The following is a 22,830-nucleotide window of genomic DNA, read 5'->3' as shown; positions in this document are numbered from 1 at the left end:
ACTGCTTGGCGCGTCACCGTTGCATTGTGGGAAATGTAGTTTTGGTGCGTGTAAAAGATCTACGGGCTCTCGGCTTGCTGCGGGCCGCGGGCCGGATCTAATAATAAATCAATATCATCCCAGGGGCCACTGAAAACATTCTCGCGGGCCGGATTTGGCCCGCGGGCCGGCACTTTGACATGTGTGCTGTAGCCGCTCCCTACAGCATACAGAATGCCAGGGACGGGGTTTTCTTTTTAATTAATTATTTTTTTTCTATGAAACAATCCGGCTTCAAGCAGTGAAGCTGAGACTTCCCTTACCCCAGCAACTTTGTCCAGCTCCTCTGGGGAAATCCCAAGGTGTCCCCAGGCGCATTCTTGGCGATCCCCCAGAGCCGTCTCCTGGGGGGATATGCCCAAAATTGTGGCGTTCAGCAGTTTAAACAGGTGCTCAAGCCATCTCATCTGGCCTTTCTCAATGCTGAGGAGTTGCAGCTCAACTCTTAAGTACGTCGCGGAAGACTGAGCTTCTCAACCTTTCTTTAAGGCAGAATCAGAACACCCTATGGAGGAAACCTGTGACCATAGATGAGGATAGGAACGTGGATCGACCAAAAAAATCCACAGCTTCTCCTTTCGGCTCAGCTCCTTCTTCACCACGATGGACCGATACAGAGTCCTGTATTACTGCAGATGCTGCACCAATCTGCCTGTCAGTCTCCCGCTCCATCCTTCCCTCATTCGTGCCATTCGTGAACAAGACCCCAACATACTTTAATTCAGACAAACTTTTCCCCAACCTCAAGAGGACACTCCACCCTTTTACGACTGAGGATCATGATCTCAGATCTGGAGATGCCGACTTTCATCCCAACTGCTTTACACTTGGCTACAAACTGCTCCAGTGAGAGATTGCGGCATGATGTAGCCAGCAGAAATAAATCATGTATTAAAAAGTGGAGATGCAATACTGAGGCCACCAAATGGGACCCCGCAACGCTTGGGCTGCAGCTAAAAATTTTGTCCATAAAGGTGCTGAACAGGATTGGTCAACTTATGGCATCCTTGGCGGAGTCCAACTCTCCCTGGAAACGAATTTGATTTCAAACATTTTATCGAATGTGTTTCCTATTCAGACTGATCACATGTGCATTGTGATACATATTGATATTGAATTATCGCAAAGCCCTAAAATTAATCAATTTTATTTTTGATAGGAAGTACCGTTCAACCTTCATCGTCAACTTAGTGCCGAAAACAACTTAGTTGTTTTCGGCACGAGACCAATCAATGACCAAGTTAAAATAAGGATAAATTCAATTGAAATAGAACGAGTTTATGAAAATAAGTTTCTTGGACTAGTAATAGATACTAAACTATCTTGGAAGCCACACATAGATAACGTTAAAAGAAATATATCCAAAACTATTGGGATACTCCACAAAACTAAGGATGTGTTGGATAAGAGTTCTTTGTACACACTATATTACTCATTATTACTCCCATATATGACCTACTGTGTGGAAATATGGGGGAACGCCTGTAAATCAAACACACTCCCTGTCTTAAAACTACAAAAAAAAGCAATCAGAATAATCAATAGGTCCAAATATATAGAACCCACAAATCCGCTATTCATCAAATTAAACACAATGAAATTCTATGACCTGGTTAACTTCAAAATCGCCCAATTAATGTATAAAGCACATCACAATCTCCTTTGCCAAAATATCCAGAAGCATTTTGAAATTAGAGATAGTTGTTATAATCTAAGAGGTATCAATCAATATAAAAAATCCAGAACAAGAACAAACATCAAGCAAAGGTGTGTATCAGTAATAGGAGTCAATCTGTGGAATAAGCTTGAAACGGATCTGAAAATGAGTAAATCGCTGGACGAGTTCAAAAACAAATTTAAAAGATTAGTACAAACAAACTACAAAAATCAAAGTTAAGAAGATAAATTCGATATACTTATAAAATATAGTAATATAACGGTCTGTTCTTGTTTTGGATTTTGATCAACTCATTAAATGCATTCAAGAAATGCAGTATTTATAATGAATATGAGACAATTGATATAAAAAGGAAAAAGAATAATTATATGTATATTCATGTACATATGTAAGTGTGTGTATATGTATATGTGTGTGTATATATGTGTTATATATATGTGTGTGTGTGTGTGTGTGTGTGTGTGTGTATGTGTATGTATGTACGTGTATGTATGTATGTATTTATATATGTATGTATATACAAACAGAAAGGTGTGTAAATAGATAAGTACAGTACACATAAGGGTAAAAGTACTTGATGAGAGGTAGATCTCTTCCTTTTGCATTGAAAAATGATCTATTTATATTATTACACAAGGGGTAGGACTAGATAAGTTGTATACTTCTTCCTACTCCTTTGAGCATATAACGGTGATGATGTTTGTTTTATTTACTTTTTATTTACTTTTTATTTTTATTTTTCCTTTTGTAATTTTGCTTGCCTTTTGTCAATTGTTATTGTATTGTATGTTCAACAAACAATTAACTAACTAACTAACTTTTGCACCGATGTATTTTTTTGTCATTGTCAAACCCGGCAAGCAGTCCGCCTACCGTCAGTTCCGAACTACAAAACATACCTGATTAAAAGCTACAATAGCTACATTTAGCCCTAAAAACAAATTTGTACCTACTTTGATTTGAATGCTTTGCCAGGGGAAATTGGCAAAGAAAGAGGTCACACAGCGACGGATTTTTTTCAAAAACTTACTTCAAACGCAGGTAGATGCTCCCCCCACCCCATCCCCAAACAATGCTGAACTCATCTAGCTACACAGTGGCGTCCCAGAACCTTTCTCAGTCACTCTTGCTGTCACATGAAAAAAACAAAACAAAATTTGAGCAGTCTCCTTATTCACAAAATGTTTATGCAGGAGTCAACGTTGTCCATGCCAGGACTTGCTTTCACTTGCATGCTGAGCCCCCCAAAGTTTGGTGCCCAATGCCACGGCTGAGTGCTTGCCACTCGACACAGCAAAATATAAACTGTCCAAAAAAATAAAGGAAACACTTGGAGTTACATTTTGCTCTTTAAGTGTCCTGTTTTATAAACAATCTTTATTTTCTGTCTTGACTTGCTAAGATTCGCTACATCTCCCAGACCCAAGGCCTACCTCCGGAACACCTGCTCAACAAGGGCACCAAGACCTCCCGTTTCTTCTGTAAAGAGTCAGAATCTCCTTACCCCTGCTGGAGACTTAAGGTACATGCACACGAATGAAAATAGACATAAATCCATCTTGTATCTTGTTCTCGTAGAGTGCAACCATATCGTCGGTTTTAATCAAACTGAACTTGTGCTTTCAAATGCCATTTTTCCATTATACCGGTTTGCCCGTGTGGTCACTTTTCCATGACACTTTTTCGAGGCCATGCAGCGACAATGAAAAGGCTCCATTAAACCTTTTCCAACGTGGTTGTAGGACACTGGCTGAGGAGGGCAGTGGCCTGGCTTTCTTTACTTGATGCAGCCAGAAACTCCACTGCACACCCCCATTTTAAAGGAGTAAGACAGCTGGTTACTGCCAATTCATAAAAATACAATACGTATGCAGTACACATACCCTCCGTGATTATTGGCACCCCTGTTTAAGAAGTCAAGAGCCTTAAAACAAATTACATTTTTATTGCAGAAGTATACTGAAAATTGTAGACATGATTCATCAGACACAGAATCATTCTCATTCCATGGCCATCTCAGTCCCCAGATCTCAACCCCAATGAAAACCTGTGGAATCAGCTAAAGAGGAGAGTGCAAAGGAGGGAACCCAGTTCCTTGGATGATTGAGATTGGTCAAAGACCCCCTTTCTTTATTCTTCGATCTTGTGAAACACAGAAGATTATTTAAAACCACACCCATTTATAATAGACCCACATGTTTCTCTTGATGGCTGCCACACATTTCACGATGTCAACAAAAAGGAACACACATGTTGTGACCGAAAGAGGATGGTTTTTACAATACACACAAGAATCGGGGTATATTGAAACATCCGAGTTGCTTTCATTCACCTGAATTGAATCGTTCAAGTTAATGGACCTGGCGGCTTGTGCACAACCAGACTGCAGATGCAACAAAATTGAGCTGATGAAAATAAACCTTTCCACCGGAAATACGTCCTGAGCTGCTATGCATTGCTTGTCTGTTTGGGTCAATGGCATGGCTCAACCTGAAAACAGAACAGAGAAATATTAAATATAAGATCATGAACTGTATCTATACATTCTGTAAAAAGGTCTGCAAATTATTTTTTGGGACACCCTGTATATTTTAATATCAGAAAAAACCCACATATGAATCACAAAACCCGACGAAGACCTAAGATTTTATCTCTATACATTTTCGATTTTATTTTTATTTTTTAATTTTCTGTACATTTTTTTTCTCCAGACAACAGAAGAGCATGAGAAAGAGACAGGACTGAAATCCAAAGAAGCCAGAAAATATATCTTCAGCTGTCTGGATGACATTGCACACGTAAGTTTTAACAGACAAGTCCACGTGTTCGTAAGGGAATTAGGTAAGGTTCGACCCTAACAGTGATTCAATGTTCCTCCGTCAAAACAGTCAACAGTTAGTGCTCAGCAATAATTCAGTGTCAACATTTGTCACGCAAGACACGTCATCAATAGCAGTATAAAAATGCCTGTGTGTCAAGGTCAAGGTCATCTTTATTGTCAAATATGCTCTATGTACAACATACAGCACAGATGAAATTTCTGCAGTGGCGTACACACGGGGAACAAGAGTGTTGAGTAACTTTGTTCAAATAAATGACCCAATGGACTCAGCACAACACTTGCTTGAAATAAGATTATGTCATGCATACCAACCCGATTAAACAATTCCAGATGAATAGGTGGTCTAGCAGTTTATGTTCCCTGTCTTTGATAGGCGAAAGCTCTCGTGTTAACCAGCTGCAAGCCTCAGCGCTGCGCTCAAGTAGCAATCGGGCATGTAAAACATGAATGGTCTATGGCAATAATGAGCCCACTTTAGATGGGTTGGCAACCTGTTATGCAAGCACTCCAAGAGAGCATTAGTTCGCTACACTTATATTGTATGAACATTGAATGAAGGTTAACGTAACAGTCAACAGGACCGTTTTGGGCTGGCCGCTTCCGAAAGTAAGCGTTGATGATTGCACTGGTGCAGGAGCATCTTTGCATATTACAGTACATTACAATGTACATACAAACAGTCAGTTGGGTTTTTTTTTATCTTAAATAAAATATCAATATTTATCAATATTGGCTAATATGAAATACTTATATTGTGAAACATTTTTCAGCCATATTGCACAGCCCTCCTAAGACCAGTTTTACTTTTTCATAGTTGCCTTGACCTCTTATTAAAGGTTAAATATATGTTACAATAAAGTTATCTAAATTCTACATACAGTGATCCCTCGCTATATCACGCTTCATTTATCGCGGCTTCACTACATCACTTTTTTTTTTTTTTTTCCCGAAAGTACTGTATTCCGAAAGGAATGCCGAATGACTCAGAGGTTTTGTACGTGACTGTACGCATGCCGCGACATCGACCAATGACAGCACGAGTGGGTTCATCCCGTGAGCTGATTGGCTACGCATCTTCGCAGTCCCGCCCAGCACCTTCCCTTTTGTGTCATCACACTGTTGACTCTCTGATTGTTTGCCTGCCTCTCTCTGGCATACTGTTTTCTGTTGTGTTTGGGGGGGGGGGGGGGGGGGGGAGTGATTGGGCATGACCAAAAAAGCAGCACATCTCTCTTCGACTCCTCCTCATCAATACCGATTAATTGTCTGATCATAAACACATCGGCTGCGCGGGAATAGCTGGCCAGGAGCTAGCTGGAGGCTAACGGCGGCGACACCGTCAGAGCGTAAAGTGAGAGTCACACAAGTCTCTTTGTCTCTCTCAGAAGGCAATGCTGATGAATGTTAATTACTGTATAAGGTTTTATAACTGAAGATTTAAATAGAAGATTTAAATAATCTCCAGATCCTTACTTGGAGTAGGTAATAAAACATATTATTATTATTGATCAACATGAAATATAGGTACTGATATTATGATATACTTTTCAGGCATATTGCACAGTATTTTCAGTCCAGTGATTGTCATACATATTTTTCCTTGAATGTTTCCCCATATTTTTCCTTTCAGGTGAACTTGGTGTTGAGTCCTGACAACAGTGACATACAGGCAGAGAAAACCGACAGGAAAGAGTTTGTGTCCCTGCTGAAGCGCATGCTGCTGATAGATGCAGAGGACAGAACTGTTCCCTCCAATGTCCTCACTCACCCTTTCCTCACCATGACTCATCTGCTGGACCACCCACATAGTAACCAGTAAGCCTTTGATAGCTGACTCTGACACAGTGTGCACATTCCAAATTTGCATATTATCCTAATTTGCATGTTGTTCTATTCTTCCCCGTGTACTATTTTTAAAGGTATTGCTCAAATCTAAGTTTACATAATTTTAATTTCATTATTGGGCCAGCCCAGGAGGCGGCCCGGTAGTCGACTTCACAGTGCAGAGGTACCGGGTTCAATTCCAGCTCCGGCCTTCCTGTGTGGAGTTTGCATGTTCTCCCCGTGCTTGTGTGGGTTTTCTTCGAGTCCTCCAGTTTCCTCCCACATTACAAAAACATGCATGGCAGGCTGATTGAACACTCCAAATTGTCCCGAGGTGTGAGTGTGAGCGTGAATGCTTGTTCGTTTCTGTGTGCCCTGTGATTGGCTAGCAACCGATTCAGGTTGTCCCCCGCCTACTGCCCGAAGACAGCTGGGATAGGCTCCAGCACCCCCCACGACCCTAGTGAGGATAAAGTGGTTTGGAAAATGAAAGAATGAATAAGGGTTAGCCCAATCAATTAGCCATTCATGAAACACTATATTTTCAATATGTTGAGCCTGAAATGGTGCCTTCGTCTTGTTTTATTTGAAAACCACACTCTTGTTTGTGCCAAAAAGCAGGAACATTTTGTCTTCTAATTGAAGAAAATTACAATCAAAGAAACTGGGAGATGCTTCAACATGCAACAAGACAGTGATTCAAATTAACAAAGGATTTCATCACGGTGAAAAAAAAGTAGAAACACATTCCACCTGATGAAGAGATTCATGGGGAACATCGAAAAACAATGCTAAAAATATCAAAGGGGCCAGTTCAGTTACAAATAAAGTAGTCTTAGGTGTATCAGATTTAGATGTAAATCCCGTAATTGACATTTTTATCCCCTATCTCATACTCACCTTTTGGATGTGAAACCGAAATGAATAAAATGGAGACAAATTACTCTCATCAGTACCTTTGGGGTGGGGGGGGGGGGTAGTGTAGATGAGCCGCTTCATCTAACTACTACTCTGCTCTGTTTTCTTCAGTGTGCAGTCATCTTTTCGCATCATGGATATGTGCCATGGCCGTCCAAACAGTACAGTTTTTGATGCGTTGAACCAGAACACCGTTCATTTTACCAGACCGCCTGTTGGTTCCACTTCTACTTCTTCGGGCCTCCAGCTGGGCTACAACAACATACCAGTTCACACTCAGGTGAATTTTTTTGCAATATGTCTGTTGTATGTGGCTATCAAAATACACACCACCAACACCAGTTGACTGTATTCTCTTTTGCTGGTGGCAATGCAGCCTATTACGCAATCAGGTCATTCAGTGTTGCATCCTGGGCTTGCTCTCACAACAAGAAATGGTCAGTTTGGATGCAGCGACGCCTTCCCACCCATTCTTCTTTGTCCACCCAACATTCAAGGTAGAGAGATCGTCGAGATGAAACTGAAGGAAAATCTCATTTTTACATCTTACTGTGAACAGAATTATCATTGTACCGGTAATTATTTTTCTCACTATGCACTATTGCTCAACAAAGTTAACACCCACAAAATGTATCCGGACACACAAGTAATGTATTGCAACATGCTTTTGAACACCAAAAGTATAATAAAAGCATCAACCCCCGGCCCTTTTTGCACACTGCTTTTGTTCAATACAATTCTAAGCGAACCAATATAAGTCCCAACAAAGTACGTGGCCTCATTCTCTTTTCTTTTTTGCTACAAGACTGTGAGCTAGACTAATGTTTCCTGTACAGACGAGCAAGTGACACAAATAAAGCAGCACGAATAAACAAATGGAGCAAAATTTGTTTGATCATTTCTAATTCCAGTATCTGGATAACTCAACAGGCTACAGCACACCAACAAATAGCAGAGTTCACTTGAAAAGCACATATTGAGCACATGATTGCTTGTTTAGTCAAAAAAGGATGCTTCGATGATTCATCTGTCATGATTTTTTTTAGCATGAAGGGAGCCAATACTAATCTCGGTGTATCCTATTAGCTGCCAATTCTCTCATATTGTTTTTGTGCAATTGCACGCACACGTCACAGAATACAACTAGGACCCGGCTACAGGGGCAATTAAGACACCCACTACTCTGTGGTCCTATATTCTATGCTAAACATTTGTCGAGAAATCGTTTAATTCCTAGTAGATCATTTAGGAATAAAAATGTAATTTACTGCGATTGATTTTTTTTCTTCTTCTTCTTTGGCTCTTTTAAAGGTAACCTTAACCAAGCAGTTAGGTACTCAGTTCCCATGGTACCTCAGGCGCCTCCTCTTCAGGCCCTCCAAGTGAGGCCTAGTGTAATAACACAGGTGAGACATCCAGTAACTTCTCTCCTATACCTAATATATACATTCTAACAGTGTGTTGCTGGTGGTTTTTGTTTGTTTGTTTTTTGAGGGGGCAGGGGGCATGAGTTGCCTACCCCAACATCAAGAATGTCTGTGGTTGCTGTATTAGATATCATGCATCAGATGTCTAATGTGATTACCGAGAATTTCTCTCTTGTCTTGCAGCCAGCCTGGTCTAACCGGGGTCAGCAGCTCCTGGTACCAACAGCCTGGCCACAGATGACTGCAGTCGGTGTGCCCCCGACTCACCCCGTCCCACCACCCACGTCTTCCCTAACCAATGACAGCACACTCTGCGCCCCAAGAATCAGCGAGTGGGGGTTAGTTGCAAGTTTCTTTAATGCAGATGCAGTCAAACCTCGTTTCAACATACCACATTGACATTTTCACCCCTCTAACGTTCACATTTCAACGTACCTATTTCACGTAATTCATTTTCCATTTGCTGAATTTGCTTCCAACCAACATCTTTATAATGTAAATTTTATTGTAACGACGACATTTTCCCACAAAATCATGAAAAGGCCTTCGTTACGACAGACCACATGAAGCTAACTGCCTCCGCAACCTTGCTCATGAATAAAATGTACAAGGCGGGATTCCCCTCCATTGTGAACTAGTTTTGGGCTTTGCTTGTCAAATAATTCCTATTTATGTGTTTATTTTTCATGTATCCACTGGTAGGGAGTAGAGGTAAGATCGGGCCAAAAAATCCAGCCCGACCCGACCCAGCCCGTGGGTATTAAAGCCCGACCCGGCCCGAGCCTGACCAATTAACTTGATTTGCAGGCCCAAGCCCGAAGCAAACCCGAAATTTCATATTTTGTTTGTGAGGACTCGGGAGGAGGAGGGGTGATTAATAATAACAAATTAAAGCCTGTCTTTTGTAACGAAATCTAAGTTAACAAGACTGTATAAACAGTTACATCTTTTATATTTCTGTTTCTGCAGAGGGTACATTAACCGACAATTTTCCATCATTGATGGATTTTTTTTAAAGAGTTGATGGAAAAATTTAAGGCCGTCCGTCATTTTGACGGGTTGAAAATTGGTCCATTAACCACAGCAGCAGTACGTCCTTAAGAATCTAGCGCGGCACTTTGAGAAAGAACCAGAGAGATAAAGAAGAACAATGACGAGTGGATAATAGACAGAGACACGAAGGAGTTCTTTGAATTGTCATTGCAAGAGTTTAGTACAGTATGTGTTGTAATGAGGCAACTTCTGTTTTTTTTTTTTTTTTTTTTTGGCAAACCACGGTCTCTCGTGGCCAAAACTATTCATGGCCTCGAAACGCCTCAGCGCACTGTGACGTTTGGGTAGCAACATCACAGTGATATTTATTTTAAAAAAGTCAGCGAGAGAGAAGCCCGGCCGCGAGCCGACCCGAAGCAATGATTGACATTTTAGGTCCGCCCCGACCCGAACTTCGGGTCAGGCTCGGGCTTGGGCTTTAGATCTTACCTCTAGTAGGGAGGAATTCAGTGTCCCATCTGCCACAGTGCAAATTCTCAATAACTCTCACAACTTTTTTGATGAAAGTTCTGACATAATTTCTTTTACAAACAATATTTTAGCCTTTTGTGGATTGGCGCATGACTGGCGGGATACAATGTGATAGTCTAGTACTATGCATTTCGGCTTTTCTGAAACGAAAACAAATTAATAAGCAACGAAGAGATTATCATGGGTTGCACATAGTTACAAATTTGCATTCAGTATATCCAGCAGTATATGGCTAAAAAATATTTTGCTTTCTCCCCGGCCTCTCTCTTTTGGGCTAACACAGGAAAGTACGTTATAGTACCTTGATGCAACAGCCACTCCTGACCAATCACATGCCAGCTGTCTCTGCGCATCAGTCTCTCAACATTGGCATCGCACATGTTGTTTGGCCCCAGTCAGCTAATAAAAGAAACAGGCAGCACCACAACAGGTGAGTGTTTTCTTTAGTCCTGTATAGAGCTGGGCGATATGATAGAAAGGTTTCTAGTGCGCCACCTCTCTCCAATCATGTCTAACGTCATTTGCTCTCTTAGGCAAATAATACGGTAACTTGGAATAAAAACAATGCCAGAGGCAGCTTGAGTTGACCGACAAAAGCTTGCACTTACTCTGGTAATGCCACACAGCTGCCACCAGGTGGCAATTTGAATAAAAAATAAGGAAGTGATTACACTGAGAACACAATTTTGGTTGAGTTAGATCTGACAGCAGTTTTTTGGGTCCGGAATCCAAAACTTATCTCAGTTTTTCTCTTTCATGTAAAAGTTTTGAGCTGTTTTCATTAAAAATTTGAAATAAATGTGTTTGTATGTAAATAACACACTAAGATGAAGTAGTTACAAGCTTTGAAAACAAATTTAAAGCATACAACGGAATAAGTGCTGACCTATTGGGAGCTGTGCTGCACACACGCCATCACTCTCAATTGTGAACAAACAAATGGCCATGTCGATGAGTCCAGTTGAATTGCTCAGCTGATGTCGTGCAACGAACTTTTGAAACCAGCCACAGGGAGCTTTGAAATCCTCGATGCCCATAGTTAGCGCAGTCTCTAATTAGCGGTCCAGTTAGCGGAAGGTTTTTAATATAACAGGTAAAGCATTCCAGGAAACGTTCGTTTACTCGACTGTCTGTCGAGCCACAAGAAATTTACTCTGAGCAGCTCATCGGATGCATTCCACTCTCTCTTCCACAGTCATTACCATTTGGATCGTTTGGATGCCACGATCTACAGGACGTAAATTTAAATGCATGAAATAGAAAATCATTCGCGATTCCAGTAAAACTCAGGCCAATAGAGTCACTTACATGTCGCCGTGTTGGATCCAATAAGAGTAAATAGCGGCGTGGGCACAGTTATTCCGTTGTATCGAGCGGGACTAGCTTGAGTTTGCGCTACTGCGGGCTTCCGTATGGGTTCCGGGTACCGGAACTTCCGTTATTATGAATCGGTCGTTAATGTAATATCGTAGTCGAAATTTTAATGCATAGGTTTTTATTCTGGGTGAGGCAATTGCCATTTGACAGAAGTCCGTAGGTGAGAATATTTACTGTATATTTTTTCCATATCGCCCAGCACTTGCTGCTGCTCAGCTGTTTCCTTCAAACCCAACTTAAACTTGAACTATCTTTCCATTCTCTTGTGTTTTGAAAGGAACCTGTCCCACCCAGTCAACATCCACGCATCTCACTGTCGATCCCCCAAAATGGCCACTGTTGTTGGTCAGGCTGCATTAGGAATCAATAAATCTCAGCGGGAGGCGCCTCTGTCGGAAACCCAGCAGCAGACGCAGCTAAATTCGGATGAGGACGATGACGATTCAAAAGAAGGGGTGGACTGCCTCAAAGAGGATGTACCAAACAAAGAGCTGCAGCGAGATGTCACCTTTCTCATGGGTGACACACCAAGCCCGACGCCCAGCGTGATCAGCATCCAGAGTGAAGCAACAGATGGTGAAGAAGTAGAGGAAGACAAACCGCAGTTGTGCTGTCTAAGAGGGTGAGTATCTTTACATGGTCGTAATGGAGGAGGAAAATACCTATTCCCACAAAAGGCACCGTGAAGAACATTTTAACACTGGGTGTGGGATAGAAGGCAGTTGTTGCTTTTTTTTTCCATTTTTGGAATGCCTAGCCTATTGACCTGTAAATGTCACAATAGACTGGAATTCTGGCCTAAAAAAAAAAAACAATAACCGGTTTTGTTCTCTGTGTAGCTGTCAAGAGCAGTGTGTATGTGAGGTATGCAGAAACACCAGTGCAACTATGGAAAGAGTGTGTTCCCTAAGCAGTCCTGACAGCAGTCTCAGCACCAGTTCATTTGCATCCAACTCTCTGCACTCCAGCCCGTCTGCGTCACCCTGCAAAAGACCCAACAGGTTATTTTCTTCTCATTTGTGGGTTTTTGTTGTCCAAATCATTGAACTGTTTATTTATCACAAGATTCAAAATACAGCTGTTTTGACAGTACCAACCAAGTTGTTGTTCTTCTGTGTCCAGTATGTCTGAAGATGATGATCACGAGAGCGGATGTGAAACTGTCGAGGGCTCCCCGACATCCAACACGTCAACGTCCCCACATGGCAACAGTCCATATTGTTTCCTTGACAACAGTAACCGCAACAGCCGCCCGACTTTTGCTGCTGTGACAGCACCATTGCCTTCCCCTGCGGTGCAGGGTAGGAGTCCTCGAGATCTCAGGACAATGGTGGTTCCACCAATGAGAGTCCAAAACAACATCACTCGAGGAACACGGCAGCGTTTCCAGAGACCAGGTTCGATTTGCCAAATCTGCCCCCTCCTGCCCCCCACTACTTGGTAACAGTGAAGCAATCTGGTTTAAATTTAACTGTTAAATAAACACAATATAAGGCACAATTGTAGAAAATAACACCTCTCCGAATTTTGGGGGTGGAACATAGTTTGTTTTAATAACTTGAGTTGTACCGTAGCCAACGAAATGGTTCTGGAAAAGACCAAGAACAACAATTTCAAAAATAGAGTGGGAACCCTGACCGTGTCTCGGTCTGGACACTTGGGACACCGTGTAGAAGGAGTACACAGATAAGAGATGAAGAAAAATGAAGGTTAATAAGTTTAAGAAGAAAGTACCCATTGTCTGGTGGATATGCAAGTGGCATTGATGCCATGTTACCTCTGTGCTTACTACTACAAAATAAAGTGAATAAAAATAAAGACAAAATTCCAAGAATAAAAGAGGTTTAAATTTAAATAATTTAAATTTAAAGTTTAAATAAAACTGTGACAGGATGATTGAAGTGATATTTTATCAGACTGTCGAATATCACAAAAGAAAAACAATCAAATGACCACACCTACGGCAGTAACCGGAGCTATTTCTTATCCTGTAATTTTATGAAGCAGTGCATTATTTAGTAAAGCCCAAAAGAAATGTTTGATACCTTGTAGTTTTTATCCCGCTCAAAATGACACCCTCTTTTCGGCACGTCATCGGTCTCTTGTGTGTTTTGGGGGCGTCTACTCTGCCGGCCAAAAAGAACCAATAGGGGCTTACCGCCCTCTAGTGGACCAAAAAGGTCTCAACAGGTGATCATTGCAGACCGGCAGACATAGGACCTCGCTTTTAATTTGACGTATTTGAGATGCATCCAAACTCGTAAAATGTAATGTTGCTGAATAGTGACTTTTCCTTCATCAGAGTAGCATTCATCAAAATAAACACAAATTGCAAATATTTTTTTCCCGCACATAACATCGTCATCTTGCACTTCAAGGTTCTTTCCCATAACTGTGTGATGGTACTTCAGTTATAGTGGTTTTAGTGAATTGAATTAACTCCTCTTGGAGGGAAAGGTGGATGCATTTTTCACCCGCTCATAAGCAAATCTTGTCTTTGTGTGGAGGTTCATAATTTACAACAGACATTGGATTAAGGCAGAAATTCACAATTTGCCACTTTTTCAAGAGTGTTTTTGTTTGAACCGATGCAGATACTGCATGATAGAAATGAGGTAAAGGTAATGGGGACGGGAAACAATATTATATATAATTAAGAGATGTAAAACATGGGATATAACAACTTTGCATTGATACTTTCTCACGCCACAAAAAAAGGCTGCTGTCCAATAAACAAATGGCCCAAATGAATCTAAGTGTCACCACCACCTCAAAGTTACATCAGCCAGTTGAAATTAATTTACTGTCCTGTACATGGAAACTCACATCTAGCTTTGCACAATTTGCTGAGCAATCTTCATGTGTACAGCTTGGCACTGCTTTTACAAAATCTACGGACAAAATTTGTCAGGTTACACCTGTATAAGTCTAAAGGGGAATGGGCCCTCCAACTATAATATTGCTCCACTATGTAAGAGTACTGCATTACTTTGCATACTTGTTGAAATTTTTCCAAAATGCTTCATACATTTATTAATTAAAAGTATCCCTGTCTTTAGTCGTTTTGGTGCTCAGGTGGACTAAATCAGCAGTTCTCCTTGCATTGTAGAGACTCTTTCAACCCTTAGAGTGTTACACCTACTTGTCTGACTGACTTATTCTCTCTCCATGTCTCAGAGTCATGGTCCCGATCCAAAGGGCGCTGCAACATTACAAGCCAGCAGAGCACTCCTTCCTCCATCCCCCTCCTCCAATCAAGACCTCTCATGTCGTGGCAGCAAAAACTGCAGCAGCAGCAGCACCCGTTGAGCCTTCGACAGGTCTTGTGCCCTTCCTTGTTTTTACTTTTTAAGTGGCACAAATTACAGTGAGCCCTTGTTAGTGACGAGGAATACGTTGCAGAACCAGCTACAATCAGGTGGAAAAGCGCCATATAGAGGCCATTTAATTGTATTCCAATTTGAAAGAAGTTTTACTCCTCCCCTACACCAATTTATGAAAGCGTATCCAAGCGTATTGGAACACACAAGCATTCCTTATAGTGCCTTTTATCACCCTCGTTGTGAAGAAAGGGGAGACTTATCACATAGCTATCGGGCAGCTCACTGGACGAGAGGTGATGCTTGCTTTCAGCTGTTCGTCGCTCTCAAATGAAGTTTACTGTAAAATTGAGACATAAAACAAAAGACAATCTAACAATTTTTTTAATCACCGAAATGTCATGCCAAACCATAATACAGAAAGTTTGCTTGCTTAATGCTAACAAACAATTTGAAACGCCATAGACAGGCTAATGGAAATTAGCATAGATGTTACAGTACTATAAATCGTTAAACGGCTGAAGCATCGCATTTTCAACTCAACTTCACTGGTAGAGCACCTAAAAAGACACACCAGAAATAGATAAATAGATTTGCCTGTGTACTGTCAAAACTCATTAAAAAAAAAATAGAATATTTGCAGTATAGCAGATAGCGGAAGATGAACGAAGATATGGTTGCATCTCACTGTAGCTCAGTGCTTCTCAATTATTTTCTGTCATGCACCCCCCCCCAGAAGAAAACATCTATAAGTAGTATCATTTGTCTATAAAATTGTTATAAGTACACATTTGCATAACACTGTATTCTTATTAACGTATAAGAGAATAAAAAAGAAAGAAATATGGACCAATTTACAACAAAGAATAGTTTTAGTAACTGTAACAGAAAAGATTTTAAGTGCATCTGAAATTCAAAAATAAAATTAAATCCTTAATTAAACTATAAACATTTTTTGACTGACCATGTCAAACCATACAATACTGAAATATAAAATTACATAAAATCAATAAATAATAATGCATTCAAATTGATCACCAACATTAATTCAGGAGCACAATATGAAAACCTGCAGGACAAAAATATATAAAATACTGGAATTTGTGCTGATTTTTTTTTTAACTCAAAAGATGATGATTAATGGCTACAAGTAGCAGTCACAAAGCGGGATGATTGTTGGCAATATTCGGCACGTTTTCGCTGAAAAAAACTCAAGCGGCTTATCGGCGTGATTGGGGTGTAATGTCTTTAAGTGACACTTTTAATTTTTTTGGCTCCATGCTGTCCGCTGCCAACATTTTTAGACACAGTAGGTACACTGGTCTTTCCTCATCTACCACCGTGGTCAGAGTAAAGCCAAGCACAACATACGCTTCGTCATATTTCCTCGTCTTAGCTTTCGGGAGACCTTCTCTCTCTGCCTGTCGACTTCGTGTCTGCACTTCATACTCATACTCTGTGCTGTGTGCAAAGCGCGCATGCTCAGTGCAAACAAAACACCGAGCGAATGCTCCCTGCGCACACTCTGCCAATGGGTGTCACTGCCCCCTAATGTAGTGGAGGTGCAATTGCACTTTATTCTAGGACAGTAAAAAAAAAAATCAAAATAAAAAAGCTGTTCCCCGAAGTCAAACGTGCCCCCCTTGACGGCGCCCCCCACTATTTGAGAAGCACTGCTGTAGCTGGAGTTTCACTGAGATTATTGCATGTATTGCAGGGGTCCCCAACCTTTTTTGCACCACGGACCGGTATGAGTTGGGTCTTTTTTTTCACGGACCAGCAAGGTGTAGTAGAAAAATATAGCAAATAAAAAACACGACGTGGCTAAAAACAAATAAAGGGAAAATATAACTCCCCCGCCGAATTAGTGGGAGGCCAGAGCTTGTTTCCATGAGACCAGATGGTCCCATCTCGGTGTGATGGGAGACAGTGAGACACGTAACGTGTTCCTTACGTCCAGCCTGCTCCGTAACTTTGTCTTGGTTGCCGTCATTGCAGAGAAGCCCGCTTCGCACAGATAGGACGTTGGAAATTGAAGCAAGGTTTTTCAGCGCTCTTGTAGCGATGTCAGGATATTCCGGAATGACTTTAATCCAAAAACTTGGGAGAGTGTTTGTCTCAAATGTACGTTTGAGGTCGCCGTCATTTGCTATTTCAACAAGCTGATCCTCCTGTTGCACAGACATGCTCAAATCGCTTGGCTTGTTCACAAATGGGTCACGAATCCACTCCTTCGCAGTCCGTGGGTCTTTCGTGCTTGGGAAGTAGTGCTCAAACTCTTGTGAAAGTGTCGACAGGTGTTTGCCAATCAGCTGAGAGAATGCGCGTTCAGGTGATGTGTCTTTCAGAATCCCCGCAACTGTATGAAACATGTCAAAGATCCCTCCATTCACTCGCCGCTCCCACAATTCCAATTTGGCTTTAAATGCAGCTATTTTATCTGCCAACTTAAATACTGTTGTTCTTGTTCCTTGCAGTGACAAATTTAATTCATTGAGCAGATTAAATATGTCGCACAGGTAAGCAAGTTTGATGACCCAGTCCTTGTCGCTGAAATGAGCTGCCAGTGACGAGTTCTTCTCGGAGAGAAATCTCTGCAGCGACTCTCGTAACTCAAACACTCTGGCCAATGATCTCCCCCTGGATAGCCATCTTACCTCTGTGTACAAAAGAAGGCATTTGTGCGTAGCATCCATCTCCTCACAAAGCTGCTCGAACAGACGGGAGTTGAGCGCATGGGCTTTGATGAGGTTAATAATTTTCACAACGTCATTCAATACGTTGTGAGGCTCAGCTGATATTTTTCGACTAGCCAGCATTTCTCGGTGAATGACACAGTGCGTGGGTTCACATTCAGGTGTTACCTCCTTAATCCGAGTGGTTAAACCAGACAGCCGTCCTGTCATAGCAGCAGCTCCGTCTGTGCACACACCGACACAGAATGACCAGCTCAGTCTTCCGGAAAAATAATCATTCAGGGACTTGAATATTTCTGCAGCCGTTGTGTTTGTTGGCAACAACAGTGCACATAGCATGTCCTCATGCACGTCCTCCTGATGAATATATCGCACATAAGTAAGCACTGTTGCCTTGTTGTCAATATCAGTACTCTCATCCACCTGAATCGCGTACCATGGTGACTTTTTAATTCTCTCCAGCAACTGCTCCACATCGATGATATGTCGGCCGACACATCATCGATGCGTCTTTTTATGGTGGGCGCAGAAAGAGGTTTTTTTTGCAGCCTCTCCCAAAACTTCACGGCAAATATCCTTGGTCGCAGGCAAAATAAGCTCTTCTCCAATCGTGGAAGGTTTCTTGGCTTTAGCAATGTGGTTCGCCACGAGGTACGATGCTTTAAGTACGTTCCAATTTGTTGATGTGGTGGCCCTCAGGAATTGTCTCTGTCCTTCGTGCTCGCTCTTTTTTCTTTCAAAAAAATCCAAAGGTTTATTTTTTAATCAGTGTGCTTAGTCTTGATTTGCCGGAGCAACTTTGAAGGCTTCATTGCCTCATTCGCGAGCTTTTGGCCACATATAATGCAGAGTGGACTTGGCGCCAGAGAGTCACCTGTTGCGACAAACCCATACCTTAGGTAGGATTCTTGGTATTGTCTGTTAAAAGCAGATTTTGTTTTTTTCAAGGTTGTGGGCTCATCTTGGGGCTCGTCAAATGCCCTTTTCCCCGTAAAAAAGCTGTCCAAGGACGTCTGTTTTTCACTCATTTTCGCTAGTGGAGGCTAATTTGTGCGAATAAATGTGTCGGGCGTGAGCGAACTAAATTTCCCACAGCACTGATTGGACAAGCAATATCTTTACAGCCAATGATGGCCAAGCGTGCGTGTCATAACGAATTCACGTATTGAGTCGCGTGTGTCTTACCCTCTGTGGCAGAAACTCCGTCGAACCACCGAGATCGGCTCACCGAACCCGGGGGGATGCAAAAAAACGTGAATTAACCGGGTTCAATCGAATACAGGTTAAGAACCACTGCTATTTTGAGAGTAGACAGGCATATTGTTGTGTCAAGGGGCACAGGCCAAAGTTAATTCGGCCAAAATGCGGTCATTAATAAATTATTTATTTTATTCTCCGCGGCCCGGTACCAAATGGTACCGGACCGCGGACCGGCGGTTGGGGACCCCTGATGTATTGGATGTGTTTCATTGCAGTTGTTCCTTAGCAGACTATGATTGATTTGAGGTTTTCTGATCATTGAATTTGTAATTATCATATGTCCTGCTTTAGGTGCAGCCATATGTTTCAAACCACAGCATCAAAGAATGGAACGGCAACTATGCGCCACTGCGACCTCACGCCTTTATCCCCCCCACTGTCCATGCACACAACTTCCCCCACCTGCCGCACAGCAGCCCCAAGCACAAGTTAGGTGCCCCAGCCACACACGCCCTGTTATCTTACCCTCCCAGCGGACCCCTTACCACAGCCCCCCACCCAATGTTGACCTCTCATCCTGCTCCTCTACTTCAGCACAGCTACGGCCTCTCCCACGGCCAAGGGGGCGCTATAGTTCACCAGGTGACCATGGGCATCAGCAGCCATTCTCAGCATCCTGGCTATCACAGGCTCCTTCCCTCACCAACGGTCCACCCACACCAGCAGCCTGGCTATGTTCACCACCCCCATCAGTTCAAGGCCGCCTTCCACCCGCCACTTCCCCCTCCTCACCCATATATGGCTTCGCCCGCCACCTACACGGGCTTCCCTCTGAGTCCCACCAAACTCAGCCACCATCCTCAGTTCTCGTACATATGAGGAGAAAAGTGCGGCCGCAGCAGTACCGATGGGTCACCCCATGGGTCACAAAGGCCAACGGCAAACGCAGTGGGGCTGCGGCATGGACAAGTAGAGCTTTCAGCATAGCACAAAACAAGCCCATGTAACCAGGAGAGGAAAACATGTTTGGCAAGCCGATGAAATAATGTTAAATTGTTTTCGGAGGACAGGTCAATTCACTGCATCGTGAATCTGAAGGTTAGTAAATCAGCAATTGTGTTTGATTGTTGGAGCGACTTGAGCTCAGAAAGACTTCTTGTAAAATCATGTCTGCCAGCGGATGAATCATGTAACGCTTTATTGAGAGAGCATGAGATGAAACATCATCACAAAATTTAAGGCTGTGTCCTTTGCACATAACTTCTGTCATGTTTTCGTTGGGAATTCGCCACGCGGCTACAGTTCATTTCACCTGTGTTGTCTTGTAGCATGTGCGTACCACTCAGATCTGTTGAAGCCATGCTTGGATTGAAGGCTCTCTTTTTTTTTTTGCTGCTGCCGCCATCTGCCAGTGCCTTAATAGCAGAGTCCAAGGTGTCACGTCAGGAGTCTTTATATCTATATAGTGGGGGTGGGGGGGTTATGTTCAAATAGGCTTGCAGCACTTAGCCTTCAGACTCTGAATTTGATGGGCTTTTTTGGATAAATAGGATTCTTTAATATGATGAAATATTGTTCAACTTCAGTTTGCTTGCTAACTCAGTATGGTTTTACTTAAGCTACAGGCTGCACATTTAGGGCTTTGACTGAATGATTTAAAAAAAATTGTGTATAAAGAGTGATGTGATATTTTGATAATCGATTTCTACTCACTATAGTACTTAATTCATCACAGTATTGTCACTGTTTACTGTAACCGCAATACAATCTAGACAGCCTCTGGGTTGCTGTGTGTGTGTGTGCGTGTGTTTGTTTTTCCATTTAGTTCGATTTGCAGTTGTAGATGTTTGGGTGTGGTGTAAACCTTAAAAAGAGGAATTCTTTTCAATGTTTCACAGTGTTTGAAATCTAGTCATTTACAGTATCCTTGCTGAGCTGCCTGGTGTTAACTGTTTTAACGTCCGGCCTGTACTAGGTTGAAGCCTGTCAGTTTTGTTACATTCCTTCAAGGTGGATTGTGCATAGCCGTGCTATTCTTTTCATGTTTTCAATTTTTGTGTCGAGTCGTGTTCTGCTGGTCCTTTACGGCAATCCGCACCAAAGACATTGTTCAGCAATCTTTTTGTCTGAGGCACAGTGGATGTTCATCATTCTTTCACCTCCAGCAAACTGTTGCAGTTTGACATTGAAATCAATATTTTCAGAGGTCTATTTTAGAAATAAGGTTGAGGTTTTATTTTTCTGAGCTATATTTGGCAAATTGTATTTGGAATGTATAGATATTAAGCTGCTACGTACTGATTATCTGCCACTTTGTAGCTGTGAATTTAGAGCAGGGGAAGGGAACAACGGTTCCTTGAGAGCCAAGTGCTGCCTGTTTGAGATCTCCCCTCCAACTCCAAAACGCTTGATTCCGATCGTTTAACTCGAGTGTGTTGGAGTAGGGAAGGATTGAAAACAGGCAGGATGTGGCTCTCGAGGAACCGGAGTTCCCTGCCCGTCATTTAGAGGATTAATCTCATTTAAGACTGCAACTCTCCCCCTTGTAGTTCTGGTGACTAGAAGTGGCTTTTACTTTGAGTATAAATGCTATCCGACATGCTAGTGCCTTTGTATATCTGCTATAATGTTTTGAAGTGATTTGTAAACTGCTGTAATGGAAGTTGAACATTTTGTTTTTGTTTGGTGTGTGTGTGTGTGCGCGCGCGCCTGCGCATGTCTTTTTAGCATCCGTATTTCATCTTGAAATGTAGGCTGAGATTAACTCTTGGATTGTGTAGCCAGTGTGGTATTGACTTATTTTTGTTGTTGTATATTTTGTGACATGGCTTTTTCCATATCGGGCTGTACTTGCGACTCTGTACTGTACGACTAGTGCCTTTCTCCAAACTGGCTCACGGTGTCATTGAGATCATACGAATCACAAATGTATGTACTAGTTCCTTCTTCGAGGATAGATCCCTAACTTCGACATCACCAACAGTTTGAAAACAATATTTTTACACAGTATCCTAAGAAAGTACAAGTCAGGGAATGTTTATTGCGCTCACCAACAACACCACACAGTACTCAAAAGCATAGGACCTGAATTTAGACAAATGCAAAGCTTTATTGTTGCACCTGAATGTATCTGTGGAAACGACAAAATCCGTTGGATCATAAGATGCCTGATCAATGTATTCTCTATGTGTGTGATCTGATCATAAATGGTTCCTTGTATGCAGCTTTTTTTACCATAGGTAGGCATCATGTGTTTTGTCAGGGGTTCTTCCAAAATGCTTTACCCACGAATCAAAGTTGAAGTGTCCCTCATCTATTTATTCTAATGTTGCCTATGTAATATGTATTTTATGTGTAACTTGCTACTGTGTTAACAATCCTAAAACAACTGAGCGGTTGCACACAGTTGGAAGCGGTGCTGTGTGTGCCTCTTTGTATGAATTTAGTATGCATGCATGTTGTGCCTGTGTCTCATGGCACAGTCATCGCCATTCACATAATTGAATTGAGTTGAATTGCATACAACTTTATTGTCAAATGTGCTGTACGTATGTGTAACGTACAGCAGAGATGAAATTTCTTCCCTCTCAACATAAAACAAGAGGAGCCGCTGCGGGTGTCCGCGCCGCCACCAAAAGAAAAGGATAATCATTACACACGTGGATAAAATTGTTGGTCGTTCCTGAAAAAATAAAAGAATAACAATGCAATTTAAAAACATATAGTAATAATAAATTCACATTTTAATATCATTAACAATTGTCAAATTGCACGTTGGCAAGACCCCAAGTTTTTAGGAGAATATTCAATGCATAGTTGAGACGAAATTGGAACTTTTGGATAAGGCACATCAGCTCTCTGTTCACAGAAAAATGAAGCCTTGATAGAAATGAACACTGTCAAAACATGGATCTGGAGGAGGCTTTTTTAGGTTCTGGAGAGATATGTGAGGCTCACCCAAGAAAGGATGTATGTAGGATATATA

At 41.9% G+C, this 22,830-nt stretch overlaps 1 protein-coding gene across 1 annotated transcript in view; it reads left to right on the top strand.

The window, feature by feature from the left end:
- The window catches only part of LOC109519974 (homeodomain-interacting protein kinase 3-like), a 45,558-nt gene extending 23,494 nt beyond the window's left edge, over positions 1–22,064 (top strand). Inside the window, exons 6-18 of the mRNA XM_019876875.1 lie at positions 3,120–3,239; positions 4,429–4,515; positions 6,190–6,374; positions 7,413–7,581; positions 7,678–7,798; positions 8,613–8,707; positions 8,912–9,066; positions 10,536–10,682; positions 11,907–12,251; positions 12,469–12,630; positions 12,752–13,026; positions 14,801–14,949; positions 19,197–22,064. Of these exons, the coding sequence (XP_019732434.1) occupies positions 3,120–3,239; positions 4,429–4,515; positions 6,190–6,374; positions 7,413–7,581; positions 7,678–7,798; positions 8,613–8,707; positions 8,912–9,066; positions 10,536–10,682; positions 11,907–12,251; positions 12,469–12,630; positions 12,752–13,026; positions 14,801–14,949; positions 19,197–19,724 (2,538 nt within the window). The 3' untranslated portion in view covers positions 19,725–22,064. The remainder of the gene's footprint in view (positions 1–3,119; positions 3,240–4,428; positions 4,516–6,189; positions 6,375–7,412; positions 7,582–7,677; positions 7,799–8,612; positions 8,708–8,911; positions 9,067–10,535; positions 10,683–11,906; positions 12,252–12,468; positions 12,631–12,751; positions 13,027–14,800; positions 14,950–19,196) is intronic.
- Positions 22,065–22,830: the final 766 nt, after the last annotated feature.

This window comes from Hippocampus comes, unplaced genomic scaffold (assembly GCF_001891065.2).
Source record: "Hippocampus comes isolate QL1 unplaced genomic scaffold, H_comes_QL1_v1.1 scaffold110, whole genome shotgun sequence".
In the NCBI taxonomy this organism is placed as follows: Eukaryota; Metazoa; Chordata; class Actinopteri; order Syngnathiformes; family Syngnathidae; genus Hippocampus; species Hippocampus comes.
Note: the sequence above shows the minus strand (reverse complement) of the source record. Positions and strands in the feature narration are given on the sequence as shown.